Below are 26019 nucleotides of genomic sequence, written 5' to 3' on the forward strand. Positions count from 1 at the left end.
ATAAGAATTGGTCAAAAATGAACCATCACTATGAACTTGTCGATAACTTCCGGACAGCTTCATCGATTTTGATATAGTATCCATGATTGCATGTGCATTTATTATTGAAGTCAAAGCTATATCATTTAATTCCTAGCTTAAGTGATGATTCTGGTTTTATATATAAATATAATACTGTTAATCAAGACTTAATTAAGCAAGGAAATAATAACCGATGTCCCAAAATTGAAAGGGTATCGTGGAGAAGTGTTCTTAAGACATTTATAAAATAATAAGATTTTAATATAATATCTTTAAAATACTAATAAATGAGATACTAGCTTGGTAGCAAAATAAACAGAGTTATTTACCAAACAACGAATCCGTACCCTTTGGGAATCATGGTATATATGATATAATTAAGCAAGATTATATATATAGGATGATAAGAATGGTGTGGTTAATGGTGGTAGTAGGTTTGTTGGGAGGATATGCATTTGTGTTTGGGTTGTTGAGAAGGATAAACAATTGGTACTATGTTTGGAGAGTGGGAAAAACTAAATACCCTCTTCCACCTGGTGATTTGGGTTGGCCTTTCCTCGGCAACATGCCTTCCTTCCTCAAAGCTTTCAACTCCGACCCTGATTCCTTCATCCATAACCTTCTTTCCAGGTCCCATCCTCCCCTTCTCTAATTTTAAAATCATACACATATACATATATATCTCTAACATGTTTTTCGCACAAAAATCGATCTAATTTCTATTTTCTATCTTTTTTCTAAAAATATTAATTCAAAACCTATAAATAATTATGTATTAAAAAATTAATATTTTGAATCTAAGTACATTAGTTCTTTAATGTATAAATAAATTAATGATTATATCAAAATATTTGATGTGAAGTTAATAATTTAAGATGATTCGTATTTTATATATATATATTTTATTATTATCAAATATTATCACGTGATTAGTAAGGTGTAATTTGATTGAAATGTAATTGTGGAATCCTACGTATATGCAGATATAATAATGTTAAAAAAATAATCAAAACTTATTTTATTTAATATTTATTAATTATTCAATTTTAATTTTTTTATTAATATTCTTTTGTTATTAAACATTTCCATATAGATATGGGAGGACAGGGATGTATAGAACGCACCTGTTTGGATGGCCGAGCATAATAGTGTGCAGCCCAGAGACATGCAGAAAGGTGCTAACTGACGTTGAGAGGCTCAAGCTTGGATACCCGGCTTCAACCATGGCGCTTGTAGGCAAGAGATCATTCCACGGCATATCAAACGCCGAGCACAAGCGCCTACGCCGTCTAACCACTGCTTCGATGACTGGCCATGACACCTTGTCCACGTATGTTGGTCTCATAGAGGATATTTCCATCAAGTCTCTCCATGAGTTGAGCAGCATGGACAGACCTTTTGAGTTTCTGGTTGAGATGAGGAAGTTCGCATTCAAAGTTTTTACCACTATCTTTTTTGGCTTTCATGATCATGATCACGTTGACCTTGACATGGTAGACAACTTGTACACAATCTTGAATCTAGGAATGAAGTCTATGGCGATCAATCTTCCTGGCTTTGCATTTCATAGAGCACTCAAGGTCTCTTTCTATAAATGTCTTCAACTAATTAAGTACACGGTAAAAACTTGCGTCTGTTTTTATGTGAAATTTATACTTAAAAATCGATTTGATAAATTTAATTAAATTATCATTTAATGATTTTTAATTCTCTGTTTTATGTAAAGAAAATTGCATATAAGTTTTTTCCTAAATGTACAGTATTTTGTATATAAATTTTTTTTTCTAAACTAGCAGGTCGTAAGTTCATTCATTTATTTACATATATACAGAGAGTTTAAATATTGTCTTCTACCTATAATAATTTATTAACTAGTAAAGAATTCTAAAACAAAATTCAGATTTACAACCAAATTAAAAAATATCTTAAAAAAGTAAATATAATTTTTATGGAAAAAAAATAAAAATAAGAGCTAAATTTCCATTAGAGGTTGAAAATGAAATATTATTTGTGATTGAATCAGGCACGAAAGAAGCTTAAGAGGATTCTTGAAGGGGTGTTGGAGCGAAAGAGAAATAATAATAAAAGAAAGGATGAGATGATGAGGAGAGATTTGATTTCAGTATTGATGGAAGTGAAAGATGAAGAGGGTAGGCAGCTGGAAGATGAAGACATCGTAGACTTACTTGTCATATTCTTGTTAGCCGGTCACGAAAGCTCTGCTCATGGCATCTTGTGGACCATCATCTACCTCACCCAACACCCCGTTCTCTTCCTTACAGCTAAGGTACGGGTAATGTTAGCCAGACAAAAAAATAAAAAAACAATCAGAACTTATCTTATTTAACATTCATTAGTTGTCGTAACAATTAACGAATGTTAAACAATTAACGAATGTTAAATAAGGCAAGTTATGGCTGTTTTTGACTAATTTTCTTTGGTTATCAAACATTTCTACTAAGATATCCTCCCTACTCCCTACTACTATATACTAATTCAACTCATGTTACTTGTTTTTATTCTATTCATATTCCATCATCAGCGAGAACAACAAGAGATCATCAACACAAGGCCTTCCATGCAGACAGGATTGGACATTAAGGAAATTAAGCGGATGACTTATTTATCAAAGGTATATATTTAATTTATTTTACATCCATGTCAAACCTAAGCTTTAATTAATTAATTGCTTTCAATTATTGTTAGGTTATTGATGAGATGCTGCGCAGAACAACTATCTCCTTTGCAAACTTTAGACAGGCAAAAGTTAATGTTAACATTAATGGTTAGTTATATATTCAGTGGTATCCTTTAATCTCAATGTTTATTTACATTTATTGTCACAAAATTCTTAACCGTTTAAAAATTGCAGGTTATACTATACCAAAAGACTGGAAAATCTTGGTTTGGAATAGAGGTGTTCACATGGATCCTGAAACTTATCCCAATCCAATGGAATTTGATCCTTCCAGATGGGATGTATGTATGATGACCATTAATTACTTTTTATAATTTAATTTAATTTAATAAACAAAAAGTCCATTAATCTAATGTATATATGTTACTAAATTACTAAAATGTGGTGCAGAATTACCATGCTAGAGCAGGGTCTTTTCTTCCGTTCGGATTAGGAAGTCGGTTATGTCCTGGAGGTGACCTAGCCAAGCTTGAGATCACCATTTTCCTCCATCATTTTCTTCTAAATTACAAGTTAGTAAATGTCTTAGTATTATTAATTTACTGATTGAAGAAGGCAAGTAGTACTTAGTACTTATATTATATTATCGTTGTTTTCTAAAAATGATTTTGATTATGCAGAATGGAGAGAATTAATCCTGATTGTCCGGTGATTTATTTACCGGTGCCAAGGCCAAGTGACAACTGCCTTGCAAAAATTGTGAAGGCCACATAAATCGCAGAAGATACTTAGCGTTAATATTTTTCATTACTCCTTCTAAATAATATCTTTGAATAATTGAGCCCTCAGGGGCATGGAATTTTAATATTCGTTTTAGCAAATAGTCCAATAAAACAAAAATGGAGAGAAATGAAATCGTTGGTAGTTGGTAGTGCATTTTGATTTGATAAGAGTTTGTCCACAAATTAAATTAATTTCAATTAAGAAAGCAGAGTTATGAAAGCACTATGGAAAAAAATTCCTCTTGCCCAACCTACTTCAATTTGTATCAACATCAAAGTCTGAGAAATACCATCTTAATATGTATAATTTAAATTAGTTGTGACTTGTACTAAGAATAATATTAACATATTAAAAATATAACTATTTATATAAGATAAATTTTCTGATGATATAATTTTAGGTGACTGATGTTTAACTGACCAATAATATATTGAAATGTATAAGTGATGAGTCTTATCTATGCATGCATCGACGCTGCTCCAAAGGGCCTCTTAGTGTTGAGGGCTGTAAGTTTGTGAGGTTTACTACAGGAACAGGGAGAAAATTTTGACTTCAAAAAAATGGTTGTGACATGGACGGACAAAAGTGTGAATGGACAAAAATACTTGTTTCGAAAAATGTTTAAATGTCCAAAACATATGTTAGACAAAGAATAAATTTGATTTTTAGAAATGAATTAAAAACAAAAACTAAGATTTTACCAAATAAAAAATAAAAACTAAGGTGGAGAGGATAACGTAGAGGAAAAAAAATAAAGAAGGAACTTTTATTTATTTTAGGATTAGATTGATTGATTCTTTTAATGGTGAAATTTAAAGAAACCAAAGTAATCCTTTAAGACCTGAATTGAAAAACTTACACAAAGACGTGTTAGTACGAAAATTTTCTTATATTAATTAAAAGTAAAATTGTATTAATTAAAAAAATACTAATTTACCTTCCGTTGTAATTTTTTTGGAGATAATAAATTTTTTATATATAAAAAAATTTAAATATTTTTTGGTGAAAAAGTTAGTAGTAACTTTTATAAAATATAAGTTAAATTATACAGTTGGTCATACACTTTTAGTGAAATTGTAAATTAATCTTTACACTTTAAAAGTTTATAATTGGGTCCTTAAAAAAATAAAAATTTGTAATTTAGTCTCCGCCATTCAAAAAAAATTTGATTTAACAGAATATTCTCAGCATATTCCTATTTTAAACATGTGAGCTGCACATGTGTGACAATAGGGACCAATTTGTAATTTTAGCGAAAATATAGAGACCAACAGTGTAATTTAACTATTTGAAAATGATCAAAAACTCCCTAGGCTATCTGAACCCACCCCGCCCCTCTCCGACTCTCTCACTCTTACTTTCTCACTTTACAAAATGGTACCCCAACCCCAACTCCAGCGCTCTTTATCACCTCGCCTCACCATTGACGTGCCTCTTGCCTCCATTGCCGCGCATCGGATTCACCGATAAATTGAGTTACTATTTTTATATTGATTTGTTGCTATTTTTTCTTAGATATTGACTTGTTCGCTTTGAGCATGTTTGGGATTGGAATTGTTCTCTTTTATTTATCGGTGTTCAGTATCAGGATTGGAAGAGAAGAAAAAGTTGTTGGATGAGAGAGGTGAGTTGGAGGAAGGAGGCGAGACCCGACCCGTGAGCACAAATGCGGTGAATTCGGCATGACAACGGTGAATCGAGGTGAGTAGGGGTGTTCGCGGTGCGATTTGGATTGGATGATTTTTTTAAAAAATCCGATCCAATCTGATCCAATTTTGAGCGGTTTGGATTGGATTAAATTTGCGGTTTTGTAAATTAAAAAAATTAAATATATATAACAAGTCTCAACATCAAATTTTAAATAACAAACAATGACATAACAAGTCTTAAACAATATCTTAAAAAACCAACGATAACATAACAATAGAAATAAAATTATAGGTTAGTTAAAATAAATAAATAAATCACATTTTGAACATAAAATATTTATTAAATAATAATACATGAAAAATATAAAAATTTATAACAGATTGAATATGTTATAAGTATAATTGTAAATATAATAATAAAACAATAATATTATAACACATTATGCGGTTTGGATTGGATTTGATTGGTTATGAAAAGTAGATTCGAAATCCGATCCGATCCAGCGGTTTGCAAAAAATAAAATCCAATCAAATCTGAATTAGTGCGATTTCAATCGATTTTCAATTTGGATTGGATTGGATGAGCGGTTTAATTTAGATCTGTTTGGATTTGAACACTCATAGAAGTGAGGGACAGAAAATGCTGGAGTTGGGGTATCGATTCGGAAAGTGAGAAAGTGAGAGTCAGAGAGCTATAGTGGGACGAAGTGGGTTCAGATAGCCTAGGAAGTTTTTGGTCATTTTCAAATAGTTAAATTATACGGTTGGTCCTCATACTTTCACTAAAATTGTAAATTGGTCCCTGTTATCAAACATGTGCAGCTCACATGTTTAAAATAGAGAATATGCTAAGAATATTCTATTAAATCAAACACTTTTTAAATGGTAGGGACTAAATTACAAATTTTAATTCTCTTTAAGGACTCAATTAAAAAATTTTAAAATATATGAACTAATTTGCAATTTTACTGAAAATGTAGAGACCATATATGTTTTATTATTTTAATTTAAAAATAATTAATTTTTTATTTTATTATTTTATTACCAACTTTTTTTAAGAAGATATTGATTTATAAGAAAAAAAATTCTCATGTTTCCTATCTCCCATTGTATTTCACAAATAATAAGCTTTAAATTAATTTGTAAAAAGGGATGTGAAAATTAAACCATTTTAGGAGCATTTTTTTATAATTAAAATGTAACAATGATGTTAGAAATTTATTTTGTAACTCACTTTTTTTAATTTTTAAAAGTATAAATTTCACAACAATTTATGATTAAATTAAAATTGTAAAACTAATATAGTATTTAATAATAAGAAGCTGATAACGATAAGTTCATATTTTGGGATAGTAAAATTAAATTAGCTGAAACACTAAGTTAATTGAAATCAATTTCATAAGAGGAGTGTTGGGGTGAAGATCTTATCATTTGTAACTATTAATTAATTTTTAATAGAATTTTGCTATAGAGTCAATAGAATATTTATACAATGTGTATAATAGGTTATTTATTTAGTTTAATATGAATTAAAAATGAATATTCGGGATAAAATATTACTCATTTCTCAAGGGTATGTCTAAAACGAGCTCAACTATTATGTGCTTATTGAATGAGCCACACTTATATAGGCCATTAGATTTTATTAGATAAAAATTAAAGGCTAATATAAAACAAGAGCATTGATGGACTCTAATAAATATAGAATATCCTAGTACATAAATAAATGTTTTAAATGGCAATATTTTAATACACAATACTTTAAACGACAACAAAATCTTTTATTCTTAAATAATTAAATATAAAATATATGAGTATTTTTTATTTATTAAAATTAATTATTGCAAAAAAATTTTATAATATTAAAATAATATTTTAAACTATAACTAGCATAAAACTATAAAATTATTAAAATTTATTTTATATTACTTGATAAATAATTAGATAATTATATTCAAAATTTATTAACTTACTACTTTTATTAAAGATATTATTATATAGTATAATTTTTTATAAAAATATTTTTAAAAAATAATTTATTTAAAATATTATATATAATACATAAAAATATTATTTTTTATTTTTTAATTTTTTTAGAAAAACAAAATAAATAATATAATTTTAAATACATACCTAAATAAAAAAATTAATATTTTCATGTATTATATATAACGTTTTAAATAAATTTTACTTTTACAAATATTTTAATAAAAAATTATATTATATAAGAATATATTTAATAAAGTAATTAGTTAATAAATTTTAAATATAATAAAATAATTATTTGTCAAGTAATATAAAATAAACTTTATTTATTTCATATTTTTATGTTGTAGTTTAAAATATCATTTTAATATTATAAAAAATTTGTATATAATAATTGATTTTAATGAATAAAAAAACTTATATTATTTTGTATTTATATTTTATATTTTTTAAAATAATTTTTTTTTTATCTTTATATAATAAAATATGTGATAATCTTCTTATTAGGGGTGGTAAAACGAGTCGAATTCGTCGGGCCGACTCGCCGAACTCGCTAAAAAATATGGGTTGGGTTAGAATTTGAAACCTGTCAAATTAAAAAAATTCGCTAAATTATGTATATATGTTCTAACTTCCAATTATGTGACTTTATTTATTTTATTTTATAATTTCGTATATATGTTCAACTTATGTGACTTATTTTTTAAAATAAAGATGGTTCTATTGACAAATATTATTTTAAACAAATTTATTGAAGTTAAAAATTTTAAAAATAATAATAAAAAGTTATATTATAATTTGACTATTTTTTATTTGTAATTAATTGTTTAATTATTATTTTTTAGTTAATTTTAATTAATTTTATTTTTCAAAAAAAAAACAAAGTCAAACGACTAGCATTTTGTACCCACTTTAGTTGGTGGGGCGGGCTGGCCCGTCCCGCTTAAGATGCGGGCCTAGGTGAGGCGGGGCGGGTTGGGGCGAGCCGGCCCGCATTGCCACCCCTAATATATATATATAGGGGTGGTAAGTGGGGAAGCCCGCCCCGCCTAGTGAGGCGGTCCCAAAATTCTAGCCCTCCTCGCCTAGCGGCAGGCATAGCCTGCCAAATATCCTCTTTTTTTTTTTACTTTTAACTATTAAATAATATATATAAAGGCATAAAAAATCTCTCCTATTTTTTACTTTTAACTATTATAATTTCTAAAAGTATAAACAAATTATAATTTTTATATTCACAAATATTAAAGTCTTTGTAATTATAAATATCTAATAAATATAAATATAAACCAAGTTTTCATCCAAAGAATAATTATAAATATTGTTCCCAAAGTAAAATAAACATAATCTAAAACATAATTATAAATATTGTCTCTAAAACAAAATAAATATAATCCAAAACACTCAATTTTCATGTTCATTCTCTTGTAAGTTAGGTTGGGGGAAGTTGGGTTTTGACAAAAAAAATTGTAAAAATACCCCTTGCTAAAAATAATAAGCCCGGCGGGGAAACACACCCTGCCCCGCCAAAGCCCGTGGTTTAAGCGGTGCGAGTTAGGCGGGCTTTTGCTATTTGGCGGTCCCAATTTCTGAGCCCAGCCCGCCTTTTTTGGCAGGTTACGCACACCGACCCGGCGAATTTAGGCCCGTTTGCCACACCCCTATATATATACTATTTAGTAATTTTTTATATATTAAATAATTATAATCATATAATAACATTGAAATCAGAAAACATATTAAATCTATTATAGTATAACTATTTAAAATATCTTTTTTATATAATATTTTAATATTATAAAATAATTTTACATAAAAATTTTGTGGGTTTGGCAAATTTTTTTAATTTGACCGGTTTCAAATACTACTCCGATCCACCTTTTTTAGCGAATTCGGCGGGTCGGCCCGACGAACTCAATCCGTTTTGCCACCCCTAATATATATTAAGAAGATTATCACATATTTTACTATATAAAGATAAAAACTTTTTGATCTAAAAAATATAAATTAAATAAATACAAAAAATATAAATTTTTTTATTCATTAAGATTAATTATTATGCAATTTTTTTTATAATATTAAAATAATATTTTAAGCTATAATATAAAATATAAAATAATTAAAATTTATTTTATATTACTTGACAAAAAATTAGATTATTATATTTAAAATTTATTAACTAATTAATTTATTAAATATATTATTATATCATATAATTTTTTATCAAAATATTTATAAAAGTAAAATTTATTTAAAAAATTATATAAAATACATGAAAATATTAACTTTTTTATTTAGGTATGTATTTAAGATTATATTATTTATTATATTTTTCTAAAAAAATTGAAAAAAATAAAAAAGTTAATATTTTCATGTATTATATATAATATTTTAAATAAATTATATTTTTAAAATATTTTTATAAAAAATTATATTATACAATAATATATTTAATAAACTTAGTTAGTTAATAAATTTTAAATATAATAATTTAATTATTTGTCAAGTAATATAAAATAAAATTTTAATTATTTTATATTTTTATGTTAGTTATAGTTTAAAATATTATTTTAATATAATTTTTTAATATTATAAAATTTTTTGCAATAATTAATTTTAATAAATAAAAAATACTCATATATTTTATATTTAATTATTTAAGAATAAAAGATTTTGTTGTCGTTTAAAGTATTGTGTATTAAAATATTACCATTTAAAACATTTATTTATATAGTAGGATATTCTATATTTATTAGAGTTCATCAATGCTCTTGTTTTATATTAGCCTTTGATTTTTATCTAATAAAATCTAATGGTCTATATAAGTGTGGCTCATTCAATAAGCACATAATGGTTGAGCTTGTTTTAGACATATCCATTTCTCAAACACAGTATACTCATATTATCCAGAATAATCATTCGGATACTAGGAATAATAAATATCTGATATCCTATTAAATTGGACATCCCTATATTCCATTATATATATTATACAAATATTTTATTAGCTTCTTATATTTTTTCTTTTTAATAATATAAAATCAAGAGGTGACCAACCAAAAAATAAACAAAACCGTTTAATTAGAATTACTTTTTGAATAATATGTTTGAAAAACTGCTCCAAGAATCACACGAAGCACAAACCAAAACTCAATTCTTCACGGAGCCGAGATGCATTTTGATTGATTTTTGACTGATATACTGTTGATTCTCTAGCATTTTTATAAAATTATTCATTTTACTTTTGTTATTAAATACCGATTAAATTTTAATAAAAATTGCATACTTTCTCATTTCAAAATACCCATACCCATCGTCCATTTTCTCAGAGAAAACTAAAGACAGACCCAAACTGAACCCTATCAGCTACTGAAACCTACGTTCTCTATCGCCCAGGTACTCTCCGTCGGCCATATGGTGCCGTAGCCGCCGGACTAGCCTAACCTTTTCCTCCCACTTCTTCCGTGGGCGTCGCTCAGGTTAATGTAAGCCATGCTGACGGTCTTTTTTTGCCCACGCACCTCAACGAACTCCGTCGCGGACTCGTGTTCCTCTTGTTGGAGTCGCCGCCGTTTGATCTCTCCTCGCCGTGTTTCTCTGTTAGTAATCTCTCTCAGTTAGAAGTTTAATTAATTTTAATTAGAGATTCAAACTATTTATTCCTATTCATTAACAATTTCACCATGTTTGATCCAATCAACTCCTCTGATCTACTCTCTTAAAAAATACCACGTGTTCCTTTTAGATTAGACATTTGTCCTTGGCCACCTTAGCCTTTGTTTTGGTTTGGCCACAGACTTCGCCTTCATATAACACTTGTTCTTGGCATAAATAATTTCATTCCATTACATTGTACAACTGCTTCAAAATTCAAAGTTTAGAAGAAAGGAAAAAGCAGTTGTTCATTAAAATAACAAGATGATGATAATATAAGATAGTGAAAAAACAGTTAGTCCAATGCATATTAAAAGATATTCAATGTGCAGCATCTTCTTCTTGGCAGAATTTAGTGTACTCCTTTGGTCCCAGCAAGGAATCCAATTCAGCTGGACTAGTTGGCTTTACTTTTATCATCCATCCACCTTCGTACGGGCTCGAGTTTATCTTAATTAATGTCACAATAAGCATCATTGTTAGTCTGCTAATTAATATATATTCACTAAGTAAGTAACTAACAAACATACCAGGCCAGGGGTTTCCTTGAGAGAAGCGTTAACCTCAATGATTTCACCAGAGATTGGAGAGTTGACATCACTAGTTGCCTTCACACTCTCAACCGCTCCAAAACTACCTCCTTGTTTCACTGAACCACCCGGTTCAGGCAGATCTACAAACACAACCTCTCCAAGATGGTCCTGATTATGCAAATTCAATTCATTCAATCCATTACTTCAATTTCATTGTAACTAACTATACGTGTAGTAATAACAAACCTGAGCATGGTCAGTGATTCCAATGGTGGCCACTGAGCCTTCATGCTTGACCCATTCATGTGAGTTTGCGTACTTGAGTCCATCCAACACTGCAAACATGATAGTTAATTAAGCAAAACAAACATGAACGAAGAGAATAATGTATGGTAGAATGTTATATATACCGGTAGAGAAGCATCTGGAGAGAAAGAAGGGAGAAGGGAGGTGATGAGTTCTAGAAGCTGCTGAAGATAGTTTGAGTGCATTTGCAGTTGAAGAAGCCCACAGCCTGAGTGCCATGGTTGTAACAAGAATATGATAGAGAGATATGTGTGTGTGTTTTATCTCTGGCAATTTTTTCTCTTTATCTTGGATGTATGGTAGCCAGCCAATTCCTCATCCTTATACTTTGTGTTTGCACCGTCTCCTCTATCTTATGCTTCTTTAATGTTATCCATACAACATATGCTGCTATTACTCTCTTTAAATAAACTTTAGACCAATTTAATTCTTATCAACCAATTGCTCCCTTCACACCACATAACCACAGTACTTACTTTTTTTTTTTGGTTTTCACCACAGTAAAGACTAATAATGCCTTCTTTCATTGTTGGGCTTTCAAAGCCCAATATACCCTTGGACAAAGAAAAAAAATAGGGCTTATTTCTGAACGACAACTTCATGTTTTAATGACATATAAATTGAAAGAAAAAGAAGGGCTTTTTTTTTAATAGCCAATTTTTGAATCAAATTAAAATCACAGTTGAAAATGAATAGACTGCAATGATAAATAGTATTGATTAAAATTTTTAAATTAAAACAATTTAGGTTGTCGAGTAAGTTTGTGTAGCCAGCAACCATTGGTCGAATCATTTGTCTTTTTAAAGAGTGTTAGAAGTTTGAATTCCACCTTTTGAATGAAGATGACGTGGCACTCAAACTCCCATTCTTAAAAATCCCTTAGCAAAATGGCAACCCATCAAAACATTCCGCATTGAAAAAGAGACATTTAAAAACTACCAACCCAGGTCCAAACCTTCATGCGCTAGAGGAACCCCTAACATGCATTTCAACTAGCTTAATTTGCATCCAAAGCACTGTAAAATAATAAAGAATCTTAAAATGAAAATTAAATTTCACAACTTTTGAATCAAAATGACATCTTGTAATCAAAACACACACTTTTCGCCAACAGATAGATCAGAGGCACAAGATCCTCGAGTATATCACAATCAATCTTCATCAAATTGCACGCAATATCTGTCATCTTCTCCCAGACTCCTCAAAAATCATGTGAAGCGCCAAGGCCAGTAATGAGAACGGCACAGGCGTGCCCATCTCCCAGCAAGCCACTAAGCTAGGATCGAATTTCGAAGGCTTCGCCTTCAGCTGTGGAACGCGCTTGTTCAGCTCCTGCAAGACAGATGAAGAGGACACATGGCGTGTCTTGTCGAAGGAGGGACTTCTTTCTCCGGTTCTTGCTTGGGTGGGTCACTGGCAGCGTAGGAACGGTTTCGGAGGGTTTGGGGTTGTTAGGGTTTAGCGTGGAGGTTGGTGTGGGGAGTGTAGAGGATGTGGGTTTTCTGTTTCTGGGGAGAAGAGCTGTGACTGTTCAGATTTCTTCTTCTTGGCAGCGGCAGCGCGAGCGCGGACTTGGTTTGGTCATTGTGTGATCGGGGAAAGGGACACAGAGGATGTGAGCCGAAAGAGAAAAAAGAGGTGCGAAAAAGGAGAGAACTTTAACGATGTAGTTTTGCAATATTTTAGACGCCTACAATTGCACGACGTTGTTTATGTAGTGCCAGTTGTCATCAAAATTTGCTAGTTTTCAGTGACAGAAACACACACAAGTGTCTATTTTTTTTGTGATTTAAATAAATAAAATAAAATAAATAAAATAAAAAACTGCTTAAATAGATCCGCTCAAGTTTATTCTTAATTTTTTTTAAAATAAAAGAAGTTTTACATGAGAAAATTATAATTTTATTATCATTTTTGTTTGTCTGCTACTGTATTTATATTTTTCATAATCAAACGAAAGTCAACACGCCATTCTAATGCATAATATCTCTTATTTTGAGTACCAATGGATCAATAAATCCAAAACCATCTTGAAATTCATCTCACAAATAACATCTCGTTGACCTATATCTCAAGTCAAGAGATATCCTCTCCAAATAACAAACAAATCCCTTTAAAAAATATTATTATTCTCAATCATTCTCAAACACCACTTTTACCAACTCTCATTCCAATCTCTAATAACACAAGCAAAACCAACACTATCACTTGAATCAGAATAACTAGCATCACAATTAATCTTAAAAGTACCAATGGATGGAGGATTTTAAAAACCATTTAAAATAGAGGGAAGGGACATACGTTGTAATTCAAAAATATTCCTAAACTCATTTTCTGAAGTTAATGCCAGACAAATCACTTTTTTCGGAGGCTTAGTTTCATAAAGATTAAAAATGTCATTATTCCTTACTCGCCATATCCACCAAAGTCCCGAAAAGAACTTGAACGGATGCTCTCTGCTATGATACAAGAACCAGTTCTTCAAATCCAAAGGATGACAAGAAATATCCAACTTATACCATACAAGCTGAGCTTTTGGATAATCCTGAACACAATGTAAAATCGATTCCTGGTTAGAAAGACATTTTGGACACCTATCCGATGACGACATCCCTCTTCTGAAAAGAAAGCTTGTACTAGTAAGAGCCTTCTTAAGACACAGTCACGCCAAAAACTTGTGCTTTTTCGGAACAAGTTGGCGCCAAAATCAAAGCTAATTCTCCCACTCCTTCCAACCAAACAGCTGCTTACACAATCACAAGTAACCATTGCGTGAGTCATAGACTTTGGTAGCAGACCCAAACCAATATCAACCCACTTCCGGACCTGCTTGCACATCTGGATTGTAAGAAAGAATTATTACCTTTCAAATTTTGAGATAAAATAGAATAAAGAGTATCTAAATGCCACCTACCAACTGACCAAATATCTTGTATCCGGAGATTCGAATCAGAAATGTGAACGTAATCTATCTCATTAGATAACCGTCCTTCCTCCTCCAATTAGAAAATAAAAAAATTTGGTTCAAATCCTCAATATACCAAACAAACACATCCTTCAACACTTTCCAAGTCTTGCAAAGACTCCTCCAAATGGGAGAGTTCTTGTTCTTAGGACAACTTAAACATTCATATAGAGATGATCTGTATTTGGCATCCAACAATTGGATACATAACTTGTTTGGCTGCTGGAAAAAATCCAAACTAGCTTCTCAAGAAAAGCAATTTTCACACAATAAGGATCTCTAATCCCAAGCCTCCATATTTTTTTGGAGTAACGAGTATCTTCCAACTAATAAGATTCAATCCTCTTCCATCAACTTGTCATTTTCAAAGAAAATTTCTCATTATAAACTCCAATTTACTAATTATTCATTTGAGAAAAATAGAAACTCACAAAAGGGTCAATTTGAGTCATACCTCAAAATTTTCGGATATAAATCAAATCAATTAGAATTTTGAGGGCTAAATTAATTTAAAAATCAAATTTTAGGATTTATTTTAAATATTAACTCTCATTAAATTGATAATAAAAAACTAATTGATAGTTATCATTTTAAAACTTTAATTGGTAATTTAAAAATAGTTATTGCCATAAAACTATACACTATATTTTCTCTATATTACACTAAATTTTCTTTATTGTAAAAAAAAATCCAATGAAAAAAAAATCTTACCAAGAAAAAAGTGTATAATCTCCCCCTCTTGTTAATATTATTTAATATCTCGAAATTGACGCATCTCAATTTGATGTACTAATCTTTCAAAAAAAGGATTTTAAAAGCGACTTTGTAAATAAATCTACCAGATTATCGCTTGAGCAGATCTGTTAGATATCAATTGTTATTTGATTTTGAAGGCCATGAGTGAAGAAAAATTTGGGAGAAATATACTTTGTTCTATCACCTTTGATGTATCCACCCTTAAGTTAAAAAATGCATGCTGTATTATCTTCATACAAAATAGTTGGAGCTATCTTCTAATCAATCAGTCCACATAATGACAGAATATATTGGATTAGACTCCTAAACCAAAAACACTTGCAACTTGCTTCATGTATCACTAGTATTTCAGCATGATTAGAGGAGGTTGTTGATATCGTCAGTTTCATGGACCTCCATGATATAGCTATATCACCATACGTGAATAAGTATCCTATTTGAGATTTCACTTTGTGTGGATCAGACAAGTATCCAGAATTTGCATAGTCAACTAATTGTGACTTGGATCCATATGGGTAAAACAATCTTATATCAACCGTTCTATAAAGATATCGAAAGATTTATTTGATTCCATTCCAATATCTTCTGGTTGGAGAAAAAATATACCTTGCTACTAAATTTACAGCAAATGATATGTTAGATCGCGTATTATTAGCAAGGTATATTAGCGCTCCAATGGCACTAAAATATGGTATTTCATGACCAAGAATAATATCTTCATTTTCTTCTTTAGGACGGAATTGATCCTTTTCCACATCCAAAGACATTAGGATAATTGGGGTACTTAATGGATGTAGGGGTGGCAGTGGGGGCGGGTTTTTACCATACCCGACCCCGCCCCGCCGTCCCGTCACTCAAGTACTGCTCGCCCCGCCACAACCCGCGGGTAGTAAATTGCAGTACCCGAACCCGCCCCTGGGGTACCTGCCCCTACCCTACCCGCCGCTATAAAAATTAAATATTTTAATTTTTACATATTCATATCTAAATTAAGACAAAAACTTAAAATTCATAGATAAATTAAAATACAAACATAAAAATTCATACAATGTTATTAGCTCAATTAACTTGAAAAAAAAAAGTGTTAGATCACTACAAATTTAACACCATAATAAAAGAAATTACAATATTATATATAAAGAAATCTTCAACCCTTATTCTTAATCACTTTCAACATCTTCATCATCATTAAAAGTTTGCAAATCAAGATTTAAACTTGAAAATCAAAAGATATAACAATTAACAAATTAATTGGTACTATGTAAAATTAACAAAATAATAAATTTATCTACTGATTTATTAATATTCTTTTGTTCCTAATATAATAAGCTGACGCACATTACTAATTCTAATAGTTAACATTACACTATAAAATAGAAAAAATATCGAAAGATTTATTCGATTCCATTCCAATGTCTTCTGGTTGGAGAAAAAATATACCTTGCTACTAAATTTACAGCAAATGATATGTTAAGTCGCGTATTATTAGCAAGGTACATTAGCGCTCCAACGGTACTAAGATATGGTATTTCATGACCAAGAATAATATCTTCATTTTCTTCTTTAGGACGGAATTGATCCTTTTCCACATCCAAATACATTAGGATAATTGGGGTACTTAATGGATGTAGGGGTGGCAGTGGGGGCGGGTTTTTACCATACCCGACCCCGCCCCGTCGTCCCGTCACTCAAGTACTACCCGCCCCGCCACAATCCGCGGGTAGTAAATTGCAGTACCCGAATCCGCCTCTGGGGTACCTGCCCCTACCCTACCCGCCGCTATAAAAATTAAATATTTTAATTTTTACATATTCATATCTAAATTAAGACAAAAACTTAAAATTCATAGATAAATTAAAATATAAACATAAAAATTCATACAATGTCATTAGCTCAATTAACTTGAAATAAAAAAAAAAGTGTTAGATCACTACAAATTTAACACCATAATAAAGAAATTACAATATTAGATATAAAGAAATCTTCAACCCTTATTCTTAATCACTTTTAACATCTTCATCATCATTAAAAATTTGTAAATCAAGATTTAAACTTAAAAATTAAAAGATATAACAATTAACAAATTAATTGGTACTATGTAAAATTAACAAAATAATAAATTTATCTACTGATTTATTAATATTCTTTTGTTCCTAATATAATAAGCTGACGCACATTACTAATTCTAATAGTTAACATTACACTATAAAATAGAAAAAAATAGCAGAATTTATGGTTTATGCAAAACAATGAAGATTTGATAGGCACAGTTATTAGGTGATGACCAATTTATTATTTTCCATCTCCTTCATATCTCATGTAAAACTGCCAGAGCTCTTCGGGCTTAAAGTATGAGCTAACATACATATACTATATCTTGTAAAAAAGTTTAATTTAAATTATCAGCAATAATTGCATTGGCGCATAGTTAGAATTTATGATACCTTATAAAGAACCACATCAAAGTGTCTCAAAGAAAAACCTTTTGAGAAAGAGGCATAAGAATTCTTCTATCTATCTAGCAGTTTATAAATTTGCCATGAACAACTACATGCCTTATCTTATTGCATGAAATTTTGAGTGTGGTTTTAGATAATACATGTTATGATCTAATAACGGCAGAAGATGTATAGAGTAATATGCCATCTTATAGGATATAGAAAATGTTCAAGTTCAGTCAGATTAGATTTGAGACTTAGTTCTCTAATGGCTTTCTTCCTTTTTAGCATATAACTGTTAGCACCATTACTGCTAGCAAGTTTCATCTCTCTAGACCATTTATTGCAAGTAATGAGTTAACAATGTGAAAATCGATTTTGGCCCATATTTCTGTAATAGAATTTTTTATTCAAATAATCATTATCTGTAGCTCAGTAATCTTGAATATTGTTCAATTCTGTTTAAAGAATTTATCATGTGGGTGACTTTATATTTATTCTCCAGGAGAAATTTCAAATGCCTAATTCTCTCCATAATTAGATTGTTATCAAAACTAAATATGCACTACTTATCAATCAAAACAACTTTAATTTTTCAAATCTAGTAGAGCATGCTTGTGGGATGGCAAATCTGCAAAGACAGAGGGGTTCAAAGACTTACCGGCGGTCAGAGACAGAGAAAAAAGGCTCCGATGAGTCGGTGACAGACTCACATGCAACAACGACGGCGACCAAGTGATGATTCTGTAGAAGAACAAGAGAAGAACTTAGATCCACAATGATGGAGAGACAGAGAGCACGAGAGAGCAAGAGAGAGAGAGAGAGAGAGGAACTTATAGAGCTGTGTGAGCTGAGTAGCGAGGGCGAGGAGTTGCGCGACTGAGCAGCGAGGGCGAGGAGTTGTGCGGCTGAGCAGTAACGGGCCGATGGCAAGCGGGAGGTGAGCAGCGACAGCAAGGAGCAGTGGGACTAAGTGGTGACGCCCCGAAATTGCGACGACGGCAATGAGCTGCGGAGCGACGGCACAATGGCTGGGAGGGGATGAGAGGCTGAGCTGAGGAGCAAGGAGCTTTGGTTCTATGCCTATGAGGAAGAAGACGACCAACTAGGGATTTGGGGACTTGGGATCTGATGGTTGGTGAACTGGAGGCAAACCCTAATCTCACTCTCATAAAAACATATATATATATTAAGTACTCCGGGGTGGGTTTACCCTGACCCGACCCCGCCCCGCCCCGCTAAACTACCCGCCCCGCCCTCGGGTCGGGTTTAAACCTGCCCCGCGTGGGTAGAGGCCGGTCGGATACCCGCGGATTCGGGTACTCCTGCCACCCCTAAATGGATGTGACTTACCCATATAAAATCTCTTCAAGATCTTTTCTGTGTATGTTGTTTGATGAATAAAGATCCCTTTTTTGTATGCTCAATTTGCAGGTCGAGACAAAATTTAGTCTTTCCGAAATCTTTCATCTTAAACTCTTCTTTTAGAGCTTTTATAGTTGTTGGAATCTCTTCAGGAGTTCCAATGATATTTAAATCATCAAGGTACACAACAATTATAATGAATCCAGGTGCATATTTTTTTTTTATGAAAACACATGGACAGATATCATCATTCTTGAATTCGTTTTTTGGCCAGATACTCAGTAAGACGATTATACCACATTCATCTAGATTGCTTCAAATTATATAAAGATATTTACAATTTGACTAAGTATAACCCTTGTGAATATTCATTGGATGGTTTAGATATCTTTAGTCTTTAAGGGACTTTCATATAGATATCACGATCTAATGATCCATATAAATAAGCTGTTACCACATCCATTAAATGCATTTGTAGTTTATGATATGCGAATAAACTGACCAAATAATGCAATGTTATTGTATCCACTATAGGAGAATATGTTTTTTCATAATCTATACCAGGCTTTTGTGAAAAATCTTGTGCCACAAGTCGAGCCTTGTAGCATACAACTTCATTTTTCTCATTTCGTTTTCTCACAAATACCCACCTGTATCCAACAGGTTTTACATCTTCTGATGTACGGACTACAGGTCCAAAGACTTCACGTTTTGCAAGTGAGTCTAACTTAGCCTTCATAGCTTCTTCCCATTTTGGCCAATCATTCATTTGTCGACATTCTTCAATTATTCTTGGCTCAAGATCCTTACTTTGATGCATGATATTTAATGCCATATTATATGCAAATATTCATTGACAATTGTCTTATTTCGCTCCCATTTTTCTCCTATAAAGACGTAATTTATCGAGATTTCATCATTTTCACAATTTTCAGGTACCTGAACGTCTTCTAGCGTTAAAATTATATCAGAATTTTGGACAACTGCATGTGTCTTTATTATGTCTTTATCTTTTTCAACAGAAGTAGTATTTACCTCTTTTCTTTTTCGAGGATTTTTGCTTTTGGAACCGACATGCTTGCCACGCTTCTGACGTGAATTTGCTTCGGTGGCAATTTGTCTGACTGGGTCATCAATTCGAATTGGAGCATTTTCAGTCAGTATATAGGATTTAGTTATCCTTTTCGTATCAGAAAATGCATCGGGCAATTTATTTGCTATTCTTCGCAAATGTATAATCTTTTGAACTTCTAGTTCTCATTTCCCTGATCAAGGATCTAAATGCATTAAGGATGATATATTCCAATTAAGTTCCTTTTCATGAAACTTTTTCTCTCCCCCTAATATTGGAAATTTTGATTCATTAAAATGACAATCCGCAAATCGGGCTTTAAATGCATCTCTAGTTTGTATCTCAAGATACCTTACTATAGAGGGAGAATCATATCCAACCTATATCCCCAATTTTTTTGGGGTCCCATTTTGGTGCAAAAAAGTGGTGCAATGGGAACATATATCACACACTCGAATATTCTTAAATGAGAAGCATTTGGCTGCTGACCAAAAGCTAATTGCATAGGAGAAAACTGATGATAACTTATTGGCCTCAAACAAATAAGTGTTGCGGTATGTAAAATAGCATGCCCCCAAATCGAGGTTGGGAGATTTGTTCTAATAAGTAAGGGTCTAGCAATTAATTGGAGGCGTTTAATAAGTGATTCTGCTAATTCATTTTGTGTGTGAACATGAACTACTAGATGTTCAACGCTTATTCCATTAGCCATACAATAAGTATCAAAGGCTTGGGAGGTAAATTCACCAGCATTATCAAGACGAACTGCTTTGATTGGATTTTCTGGAAACTGTGCTTTTAATCAAATAATTTGAGCAAGTAATCTCGCAGACGCCAGGTTGCGAGATAATAAGCACACATGTGACCATTTTGAAGATGCGTCTATTAGAATCATAAAATATCTAAAAGATCCACATGGTGGATGAATATGTTCACATATATCGCCTTGAATCATTTCTAGGAATTCAGATGACTCAAATCCAATCTTTATTTGTGATAGCCTTAAAATTAGTTTTCCTTGAGAACATGCACCACAACAAAATTCACTAGATTTAAGAATCTTATGGCTCTTTAGTGAATGTCCATGGGAGTTTTCAATAATTCTCCGCATCATGGTTATTCCCGGATGACCCAATCGATCATGCCAAGTTATGAATTCATTTGGGTTAGTAAACTTCTGGTTTACAATGGCATGTGATTCAATTGCACTAATTTTGGTATAATATAACCTAGATGAAAGTGATGGTAACTTTTCTAATATAACCTTTTTATTTGAATCCTGAGTTGTTATACAAAAGTACTCATAATTTTTCTTACTCATAGTTTCAATATGATATCCATTTCGGCGAATATCTTTGAAGCTTAATAAGTTTCTCAAAGACTAGTAGACAATAGTTCATTATTTTTTATGAATTTTGTTCCCCTAGAAAATAAAATTATATCTCTTTCGGAGCCTTCTATCACATTAATAGTATTACCATATTCTTCTTTTGGCACAAGATGAGCAAAGAATATATTACTTTTGAGAATGGTGTGCGAACTTGCACTATTCGTAACGTATACATCTTCACTATATATCCTTACCATTTTTTTCAAAGACAAATAATAATAAAATGAGTAGAAAAATTTATGCAGTAAAATTATTTTTTTGATTGAAAATATTTTTCTAAGAATTATAGTATATACTAAAAATTTTATTATTATTATTATCTTGGCACATTTAGTAATCTTGAAATTCATAAATATAAATATTTTATCAAACGTTATTTATATACATCACACTTGAAATTCAAATGCATAGAAAATAAAATTTAACAAGAAGCTTCTTACATTATTTATTTACATGAATACTTAACAAACTCACATATTAAACTTTTTCATCGTTGATCAAATGGTCAATATTTTTTTCAGGATCCTCAAAGAAATTAGATACATCATAATGAGTGGTGTAATTTTCAGCATCATCTGAAACAAAATTCGACTCCTTTCTTTTGTCGTCCCTCTTCAAAGATACTTGATAAAAATCAACTAGGTGTCTTGGAGTATGACAGGTACGTGACCAATGGCCTTTTCCACCATAACAAAAATATTTATTATCTGTTGATTTATTTTACCCATTGTTTCTTTCTTTATCCTACTTCTGGTAAGATCCTTTCTTGTGAACATAATTTTTTTCTTTCTATAATTTTTCTTGTTACCAAAATCTTGTCATTTACCTCTTCTGTGATAATAATTTGTCGCATTTACGGGCTCTTAATAATTTTTATTACTCCTTTTGCATTGTAGTAAATAATATCTTTGAATAATTGAGCCCTTAGGAGCCATGAAATTTTAATGTTCGTTTTAGCAAATAGGCCATTAAAACAAAAATGGTGGAGAGAAATGAAATGGTTGGTAGTTGGTATTGCATTATGACTTGGTAAGAGTTTGTCCATAATTTAAATTAATTCCAATTAAGAAAGCTAGTTCTGATTCTGAAAGTACTACAGAAAAAATGTTCTCTTGTCCAACCTACTTCAATTTGTATTAACATCAAAGTCTGAGAAACATCATCTTATTGTGTATAACTTAAATTAGTTGTGACTTGTACTAAGAACAACATTAACATTAACATATTAAAAATATAACTATTCATATAACATCTTTTCTTAGCATAAATAATTCCACTCCATTACATTGTACAGCGATTTCAAACTTCAAAGTTTTGAAGAAAGGGAAAAGCAGTTGAAAGAAAGAAACAGCTGTTTATCAAGATAACAAGATGACGATGACGACGATGATATAAGATAGTGAAAAAATAGTTAGTCCGATGCATATTAGAAGATATTCAATGTGCAGCATCTTCTTCCTGGCAGAATTTAGTGTACTCCTTTGGTCCCAGCAAGGAATCCAATTCAGCTGGACTATTTGGCTTTACTTTTATCATCCATCCACCTTCGTACGGGCTCGAGTTTATCTTCATTAATGTCACAATAAGCATCATTGTTAGTCTGCTAATTAATATATATTGACTGAGTAAGTAACTAACATATACATACCAGGCCAGGGGTTTCCTTGAGAGAAGCGTTAACCTCAATGATTTCACCAGAGATTGGAGAGTTGACATCACTGGTTGCCTTTACACTCTCAACGGCTCCAAAGCTGCCTCCTTGTTTCACTGAACCACCTGGTTCAGGCAGATCTACAAACACAACCTCTCCAAGATGGTCCTGATTATGCAAATTCAATTTGTTGAATTCATTACTTCAATTTCATTGGAAATAACTCTATGTGTAGTAATAACAAACCTGAGCATGGTCAGTGATTCCAATGGTGGCCACTGAGCCTTCATGTTTGACCCATTCATGTGAGTTTGCGTACTTGAGTCCATCCAACACTGCAAACATGATAATTAATTAAGCAAAACAAACATGAACGAACAGAATAGAGTGTATGGTAGAATGTTATATATACCGGTAGAGAAGCATCTGGAGAGAGAGAAGGGAGATGGGAGGTGATGAGTTCTACAAGCTGCTGAAGATAGTTTGAGTACATTTGCAGTTGAAGAAGCCCACAGCCTGAGTGCCATGGTTCTAAGAAGAATATGATAGAGAGATACGTGTGTCTGTTTTATCTCTGGCAAATTTTTCTCTTTATCTTGGATGTATGGTAGCCAGCCAATACCTCATCCTTATACTTTTTGTTTCCACCGTCTCCTTTATCTTATGTTTCTTTAATGTTATCCATAAAACATATGTTACTATTACTCTCTTTAAATACACTTTAGACGAATTTAATTCTTATCAACCAATTGCTTCCTTCACAGGACAGAACCACAGTCAAGACTAACGCCTTCTTTCATTGTTGGGCTCTCAAAGCCCACTATACACTTTAGACAAGAAAAAAATAGGTCTTAGACAGTTTCATCTTTCTATGACATATAAATTGAAAGAAAAAAAAATTAAGAATCTGTAGAGAGTTCGAATGTGCATTCAGCAACTCATTGGTCAGCGATAAATTGTTAAATGGAGCTTAAATTCGCAGCGGATTAAACTTTAACCTGTTAAAGAATACCGTGGACAATCAAATAAAATTTTGATAATAACAAAAAAACGAATTCATAGTTATTATTTTAAAATTTTAATTAACAATTTAAAAAGAGTTATGGCCATAATCTTGAACAAGACATAACTATACATTATATTTTCTCTTTTATTACTCTAAATTTTCTCTGTATTTATTTCCCTGTTCATATAAAAATTTAGTTATCTCAAATCATATATTTGTCCATTAATATATCAAATTTTTACAGCAAAAAAAATAGGCTTTATGGATTCAGAAGATTGCAATCATTTGAGCCAAAGCAAATATCATGCAAGGTTGGCCTATACTCAATTCCCAAAGTATAAATGTACAGCTTTTTTATTGTTTGAAATACCTTTGCTTCAAGTTCCAACAGCACCCACTATCTTCAAATTTTAAATGGTTTTGGCTCTCACTCACTTTTCTCTCCTGAGTTATTAATTAAGTTGAAAATATTTAAATTTGTTTTTAGATTAGTAAAGTAAAGTTTAACTTTGATAGTGAAAATGTAAAGCACGTCCATATGCATTTGTGCATGTTTGAATTAAAGTTTGTAAATAACAGTTTGTATAAAATTATTTTTATAAAATTAATTTTAAATAAAAGTGAGTTAGTATTAATATGATTTATTTTTTACAACTTTATATTAAAATAAATTATAATAAAATAAATATTATTTGGATTATATTGTTAAAAATCATTTTTAAGTAAAAATTTACTAAAGAACGTGAATTTAAATTATTATTTTATTATTTTATTTTAAATATTTAAATAAATTTTATGAACCAATTTTATAATAAAAATTAATATTTAATTATTAAATTAAAAATAATATATTAAAATTTACAAAATATATTTTATATCAAAAACAAAAATAATATATGAATAATATATCAAAATATACTTTATTAAATTATATTATTCATAATTTTGTTTAATACTCTAAGTACTCTTTTATTTAATACTATTTTAAATTATAAATTTTAATTATTTATCATTTTATTATTAGTTATAATTAATTTTTTATTTATTTTATTCTTTTTAATAGGATCAATAATTTATATTATAACAAAATTATAATAATAAACTAATATACAAGTATTACACTCACAAATTTTAACAGAGGCAAACCAAAAATAAAAAAAATTTATTCATAACAAAAAATACAAATTTTATAAAAAAATATAATTATATATTTAAAAGATTTGAGTACTAAAGAGATTACAAAAAGAGAAATAAAGAGTAGAATTGATATATAAGAAAAAATAAATATTCCAATATGATTTTTTAAACGTAGAAGTTATAACTTCTGACTTTTTATAATTGAGAACATAAAATTACTTTTACAGTTTAGAATAAAAAACATTCAAACATAAAAAGAAGACGTTCAATACACTCAAACCTATTTTTTTTAGGTTTAATTACTCTGTTAGTCTCTATAGTTTCGTAAAATTTTTAATTAGGTTCCTATCTTTTTTTTTTAAATTGGGTCACTGCACTAATTTTTTTTTTAATTAAGTCCCTCTTAATAGTAATTAACTTAATTTTATAGGGATCAAACTAAAAAAAAGAATTGGTATAAGGACCTAAATAAAAGAAAAAAAAAAGTATAGGGAACCAATTAAAAAAAATTTTAGTGCAAAGACTCAATTGAAAAAAAAAGTATAAAAACATAATTAAAAATTTCGAAAAATTATAAAAACCAAACAGAATAATTAATTTTTTTTAATGCTAAAATTAAACACAGCTTTAGAAATTAAAACACCGACTCACTCTTACGTCAGTTATGTC

General features: G+C 30.6%; 3 protein-coding genes across 4 annotated transcripts; 1 reads left to right on the forward strand and 2 right to left on the reverse strand.

Moving 5' to 3' along the window:
* Positions 1-339: 339 nt before the first annotated feature.
* LOC112800419 (7,8-epoxymelianol synthase CYP88A51-like) lies at positions 340-3609 on the forward strand. Of its 2 annotated transcripts, none has more exons than XM_025842686.3 (8): positions 340-651; positions 1115-1640; positions 2045-2308; positions 2564-2653; positions 2728-2806; positions 2894-3000; positions 3110-3231; positions 3340-3609. In XM_025842686.3, the coding sequence occupies exons 1-8, from the start codon at positions 422-424 to the stop codon at positions 3431-3433; spliced, it is 1512 nt and encodes a 503-aa protein (XP_025698471.1). In that variant the 5' UTR covers positions 340-421; the 3' UTR covers positions 3434-3609. The 2 variants fall into 2 exon arrangements, with proteins under 2 accessions (XP_025698471.1, XP_025698472.1); XM_025842687.3 differs by having other exon boundaries at positions 341-651; positions 1115-1601.
* A 7272-nt stretch (positions 3610-10881) lies between these two features.
* Positions 10882-13246, reverse strand: LOC112800420 (glycine cleavage system H protein, mitochondrial-like). Its single transcript, XM_025842688.2, has 4 exons — positions 11675-13246; positions 11511-11599; positions 11262-11432; positions 10882-11181 (listed from the first exon to the last, which is right to left on the reverse strand). The coding sequence occupies exons 1-4, from the start codon at positions 11787-11789 to the stop codon at positions 11053-11055; spliced, it is 504 nt and encodes a 167-aa protein (XP_025698473.1). The 5' UTR covers positions 11790-13246; the 3' UTR covers positions 10882-11052.
* A 9550-nt stretch (positions 13247-22796) lies between these two features.
* LOC112800421 (glycine cleavage system H protein, mitochondrial-like) lies at positions 22797-23934 on the reverse strand. The gene is made up of 4 exons (XM_025842689.3): positions 23620-23934; positions 23454-23542; positions 23205-23375; positions 22797-23122 (listed from the first exon to the last, which is right to left on the reverse strand). The coding sequence occupies exons 1-4, from the start codon at positions 23732-23734 to the stop codon at positions 22994-22996; spliced, it is 504 nt and encodes a 167-aa protein (XP_025698474.1). The 5' UTR covers positions 23735-23934; the 3' UTR covers positions 22797-22993.
* Positions 23935-26019: the final 2085 nt, after the last annotated feature.

Source organism: Arachis hypogaea, chromosome 5 (genome assembly GCF_003086295.3).
Source record: "Arachis hypogaea cultivar Tifrunner chromosome 5, arahy.Tifrunner.gnm2.J5K5, whole genome shotgun sequence".
NCBI classification, from domain to species: Eukaryota; Viridiplantae; Streptophyta; class Magnoliopsida; order Fabales; family Fabaceae; genus Arachis; species Arachis hypogaea.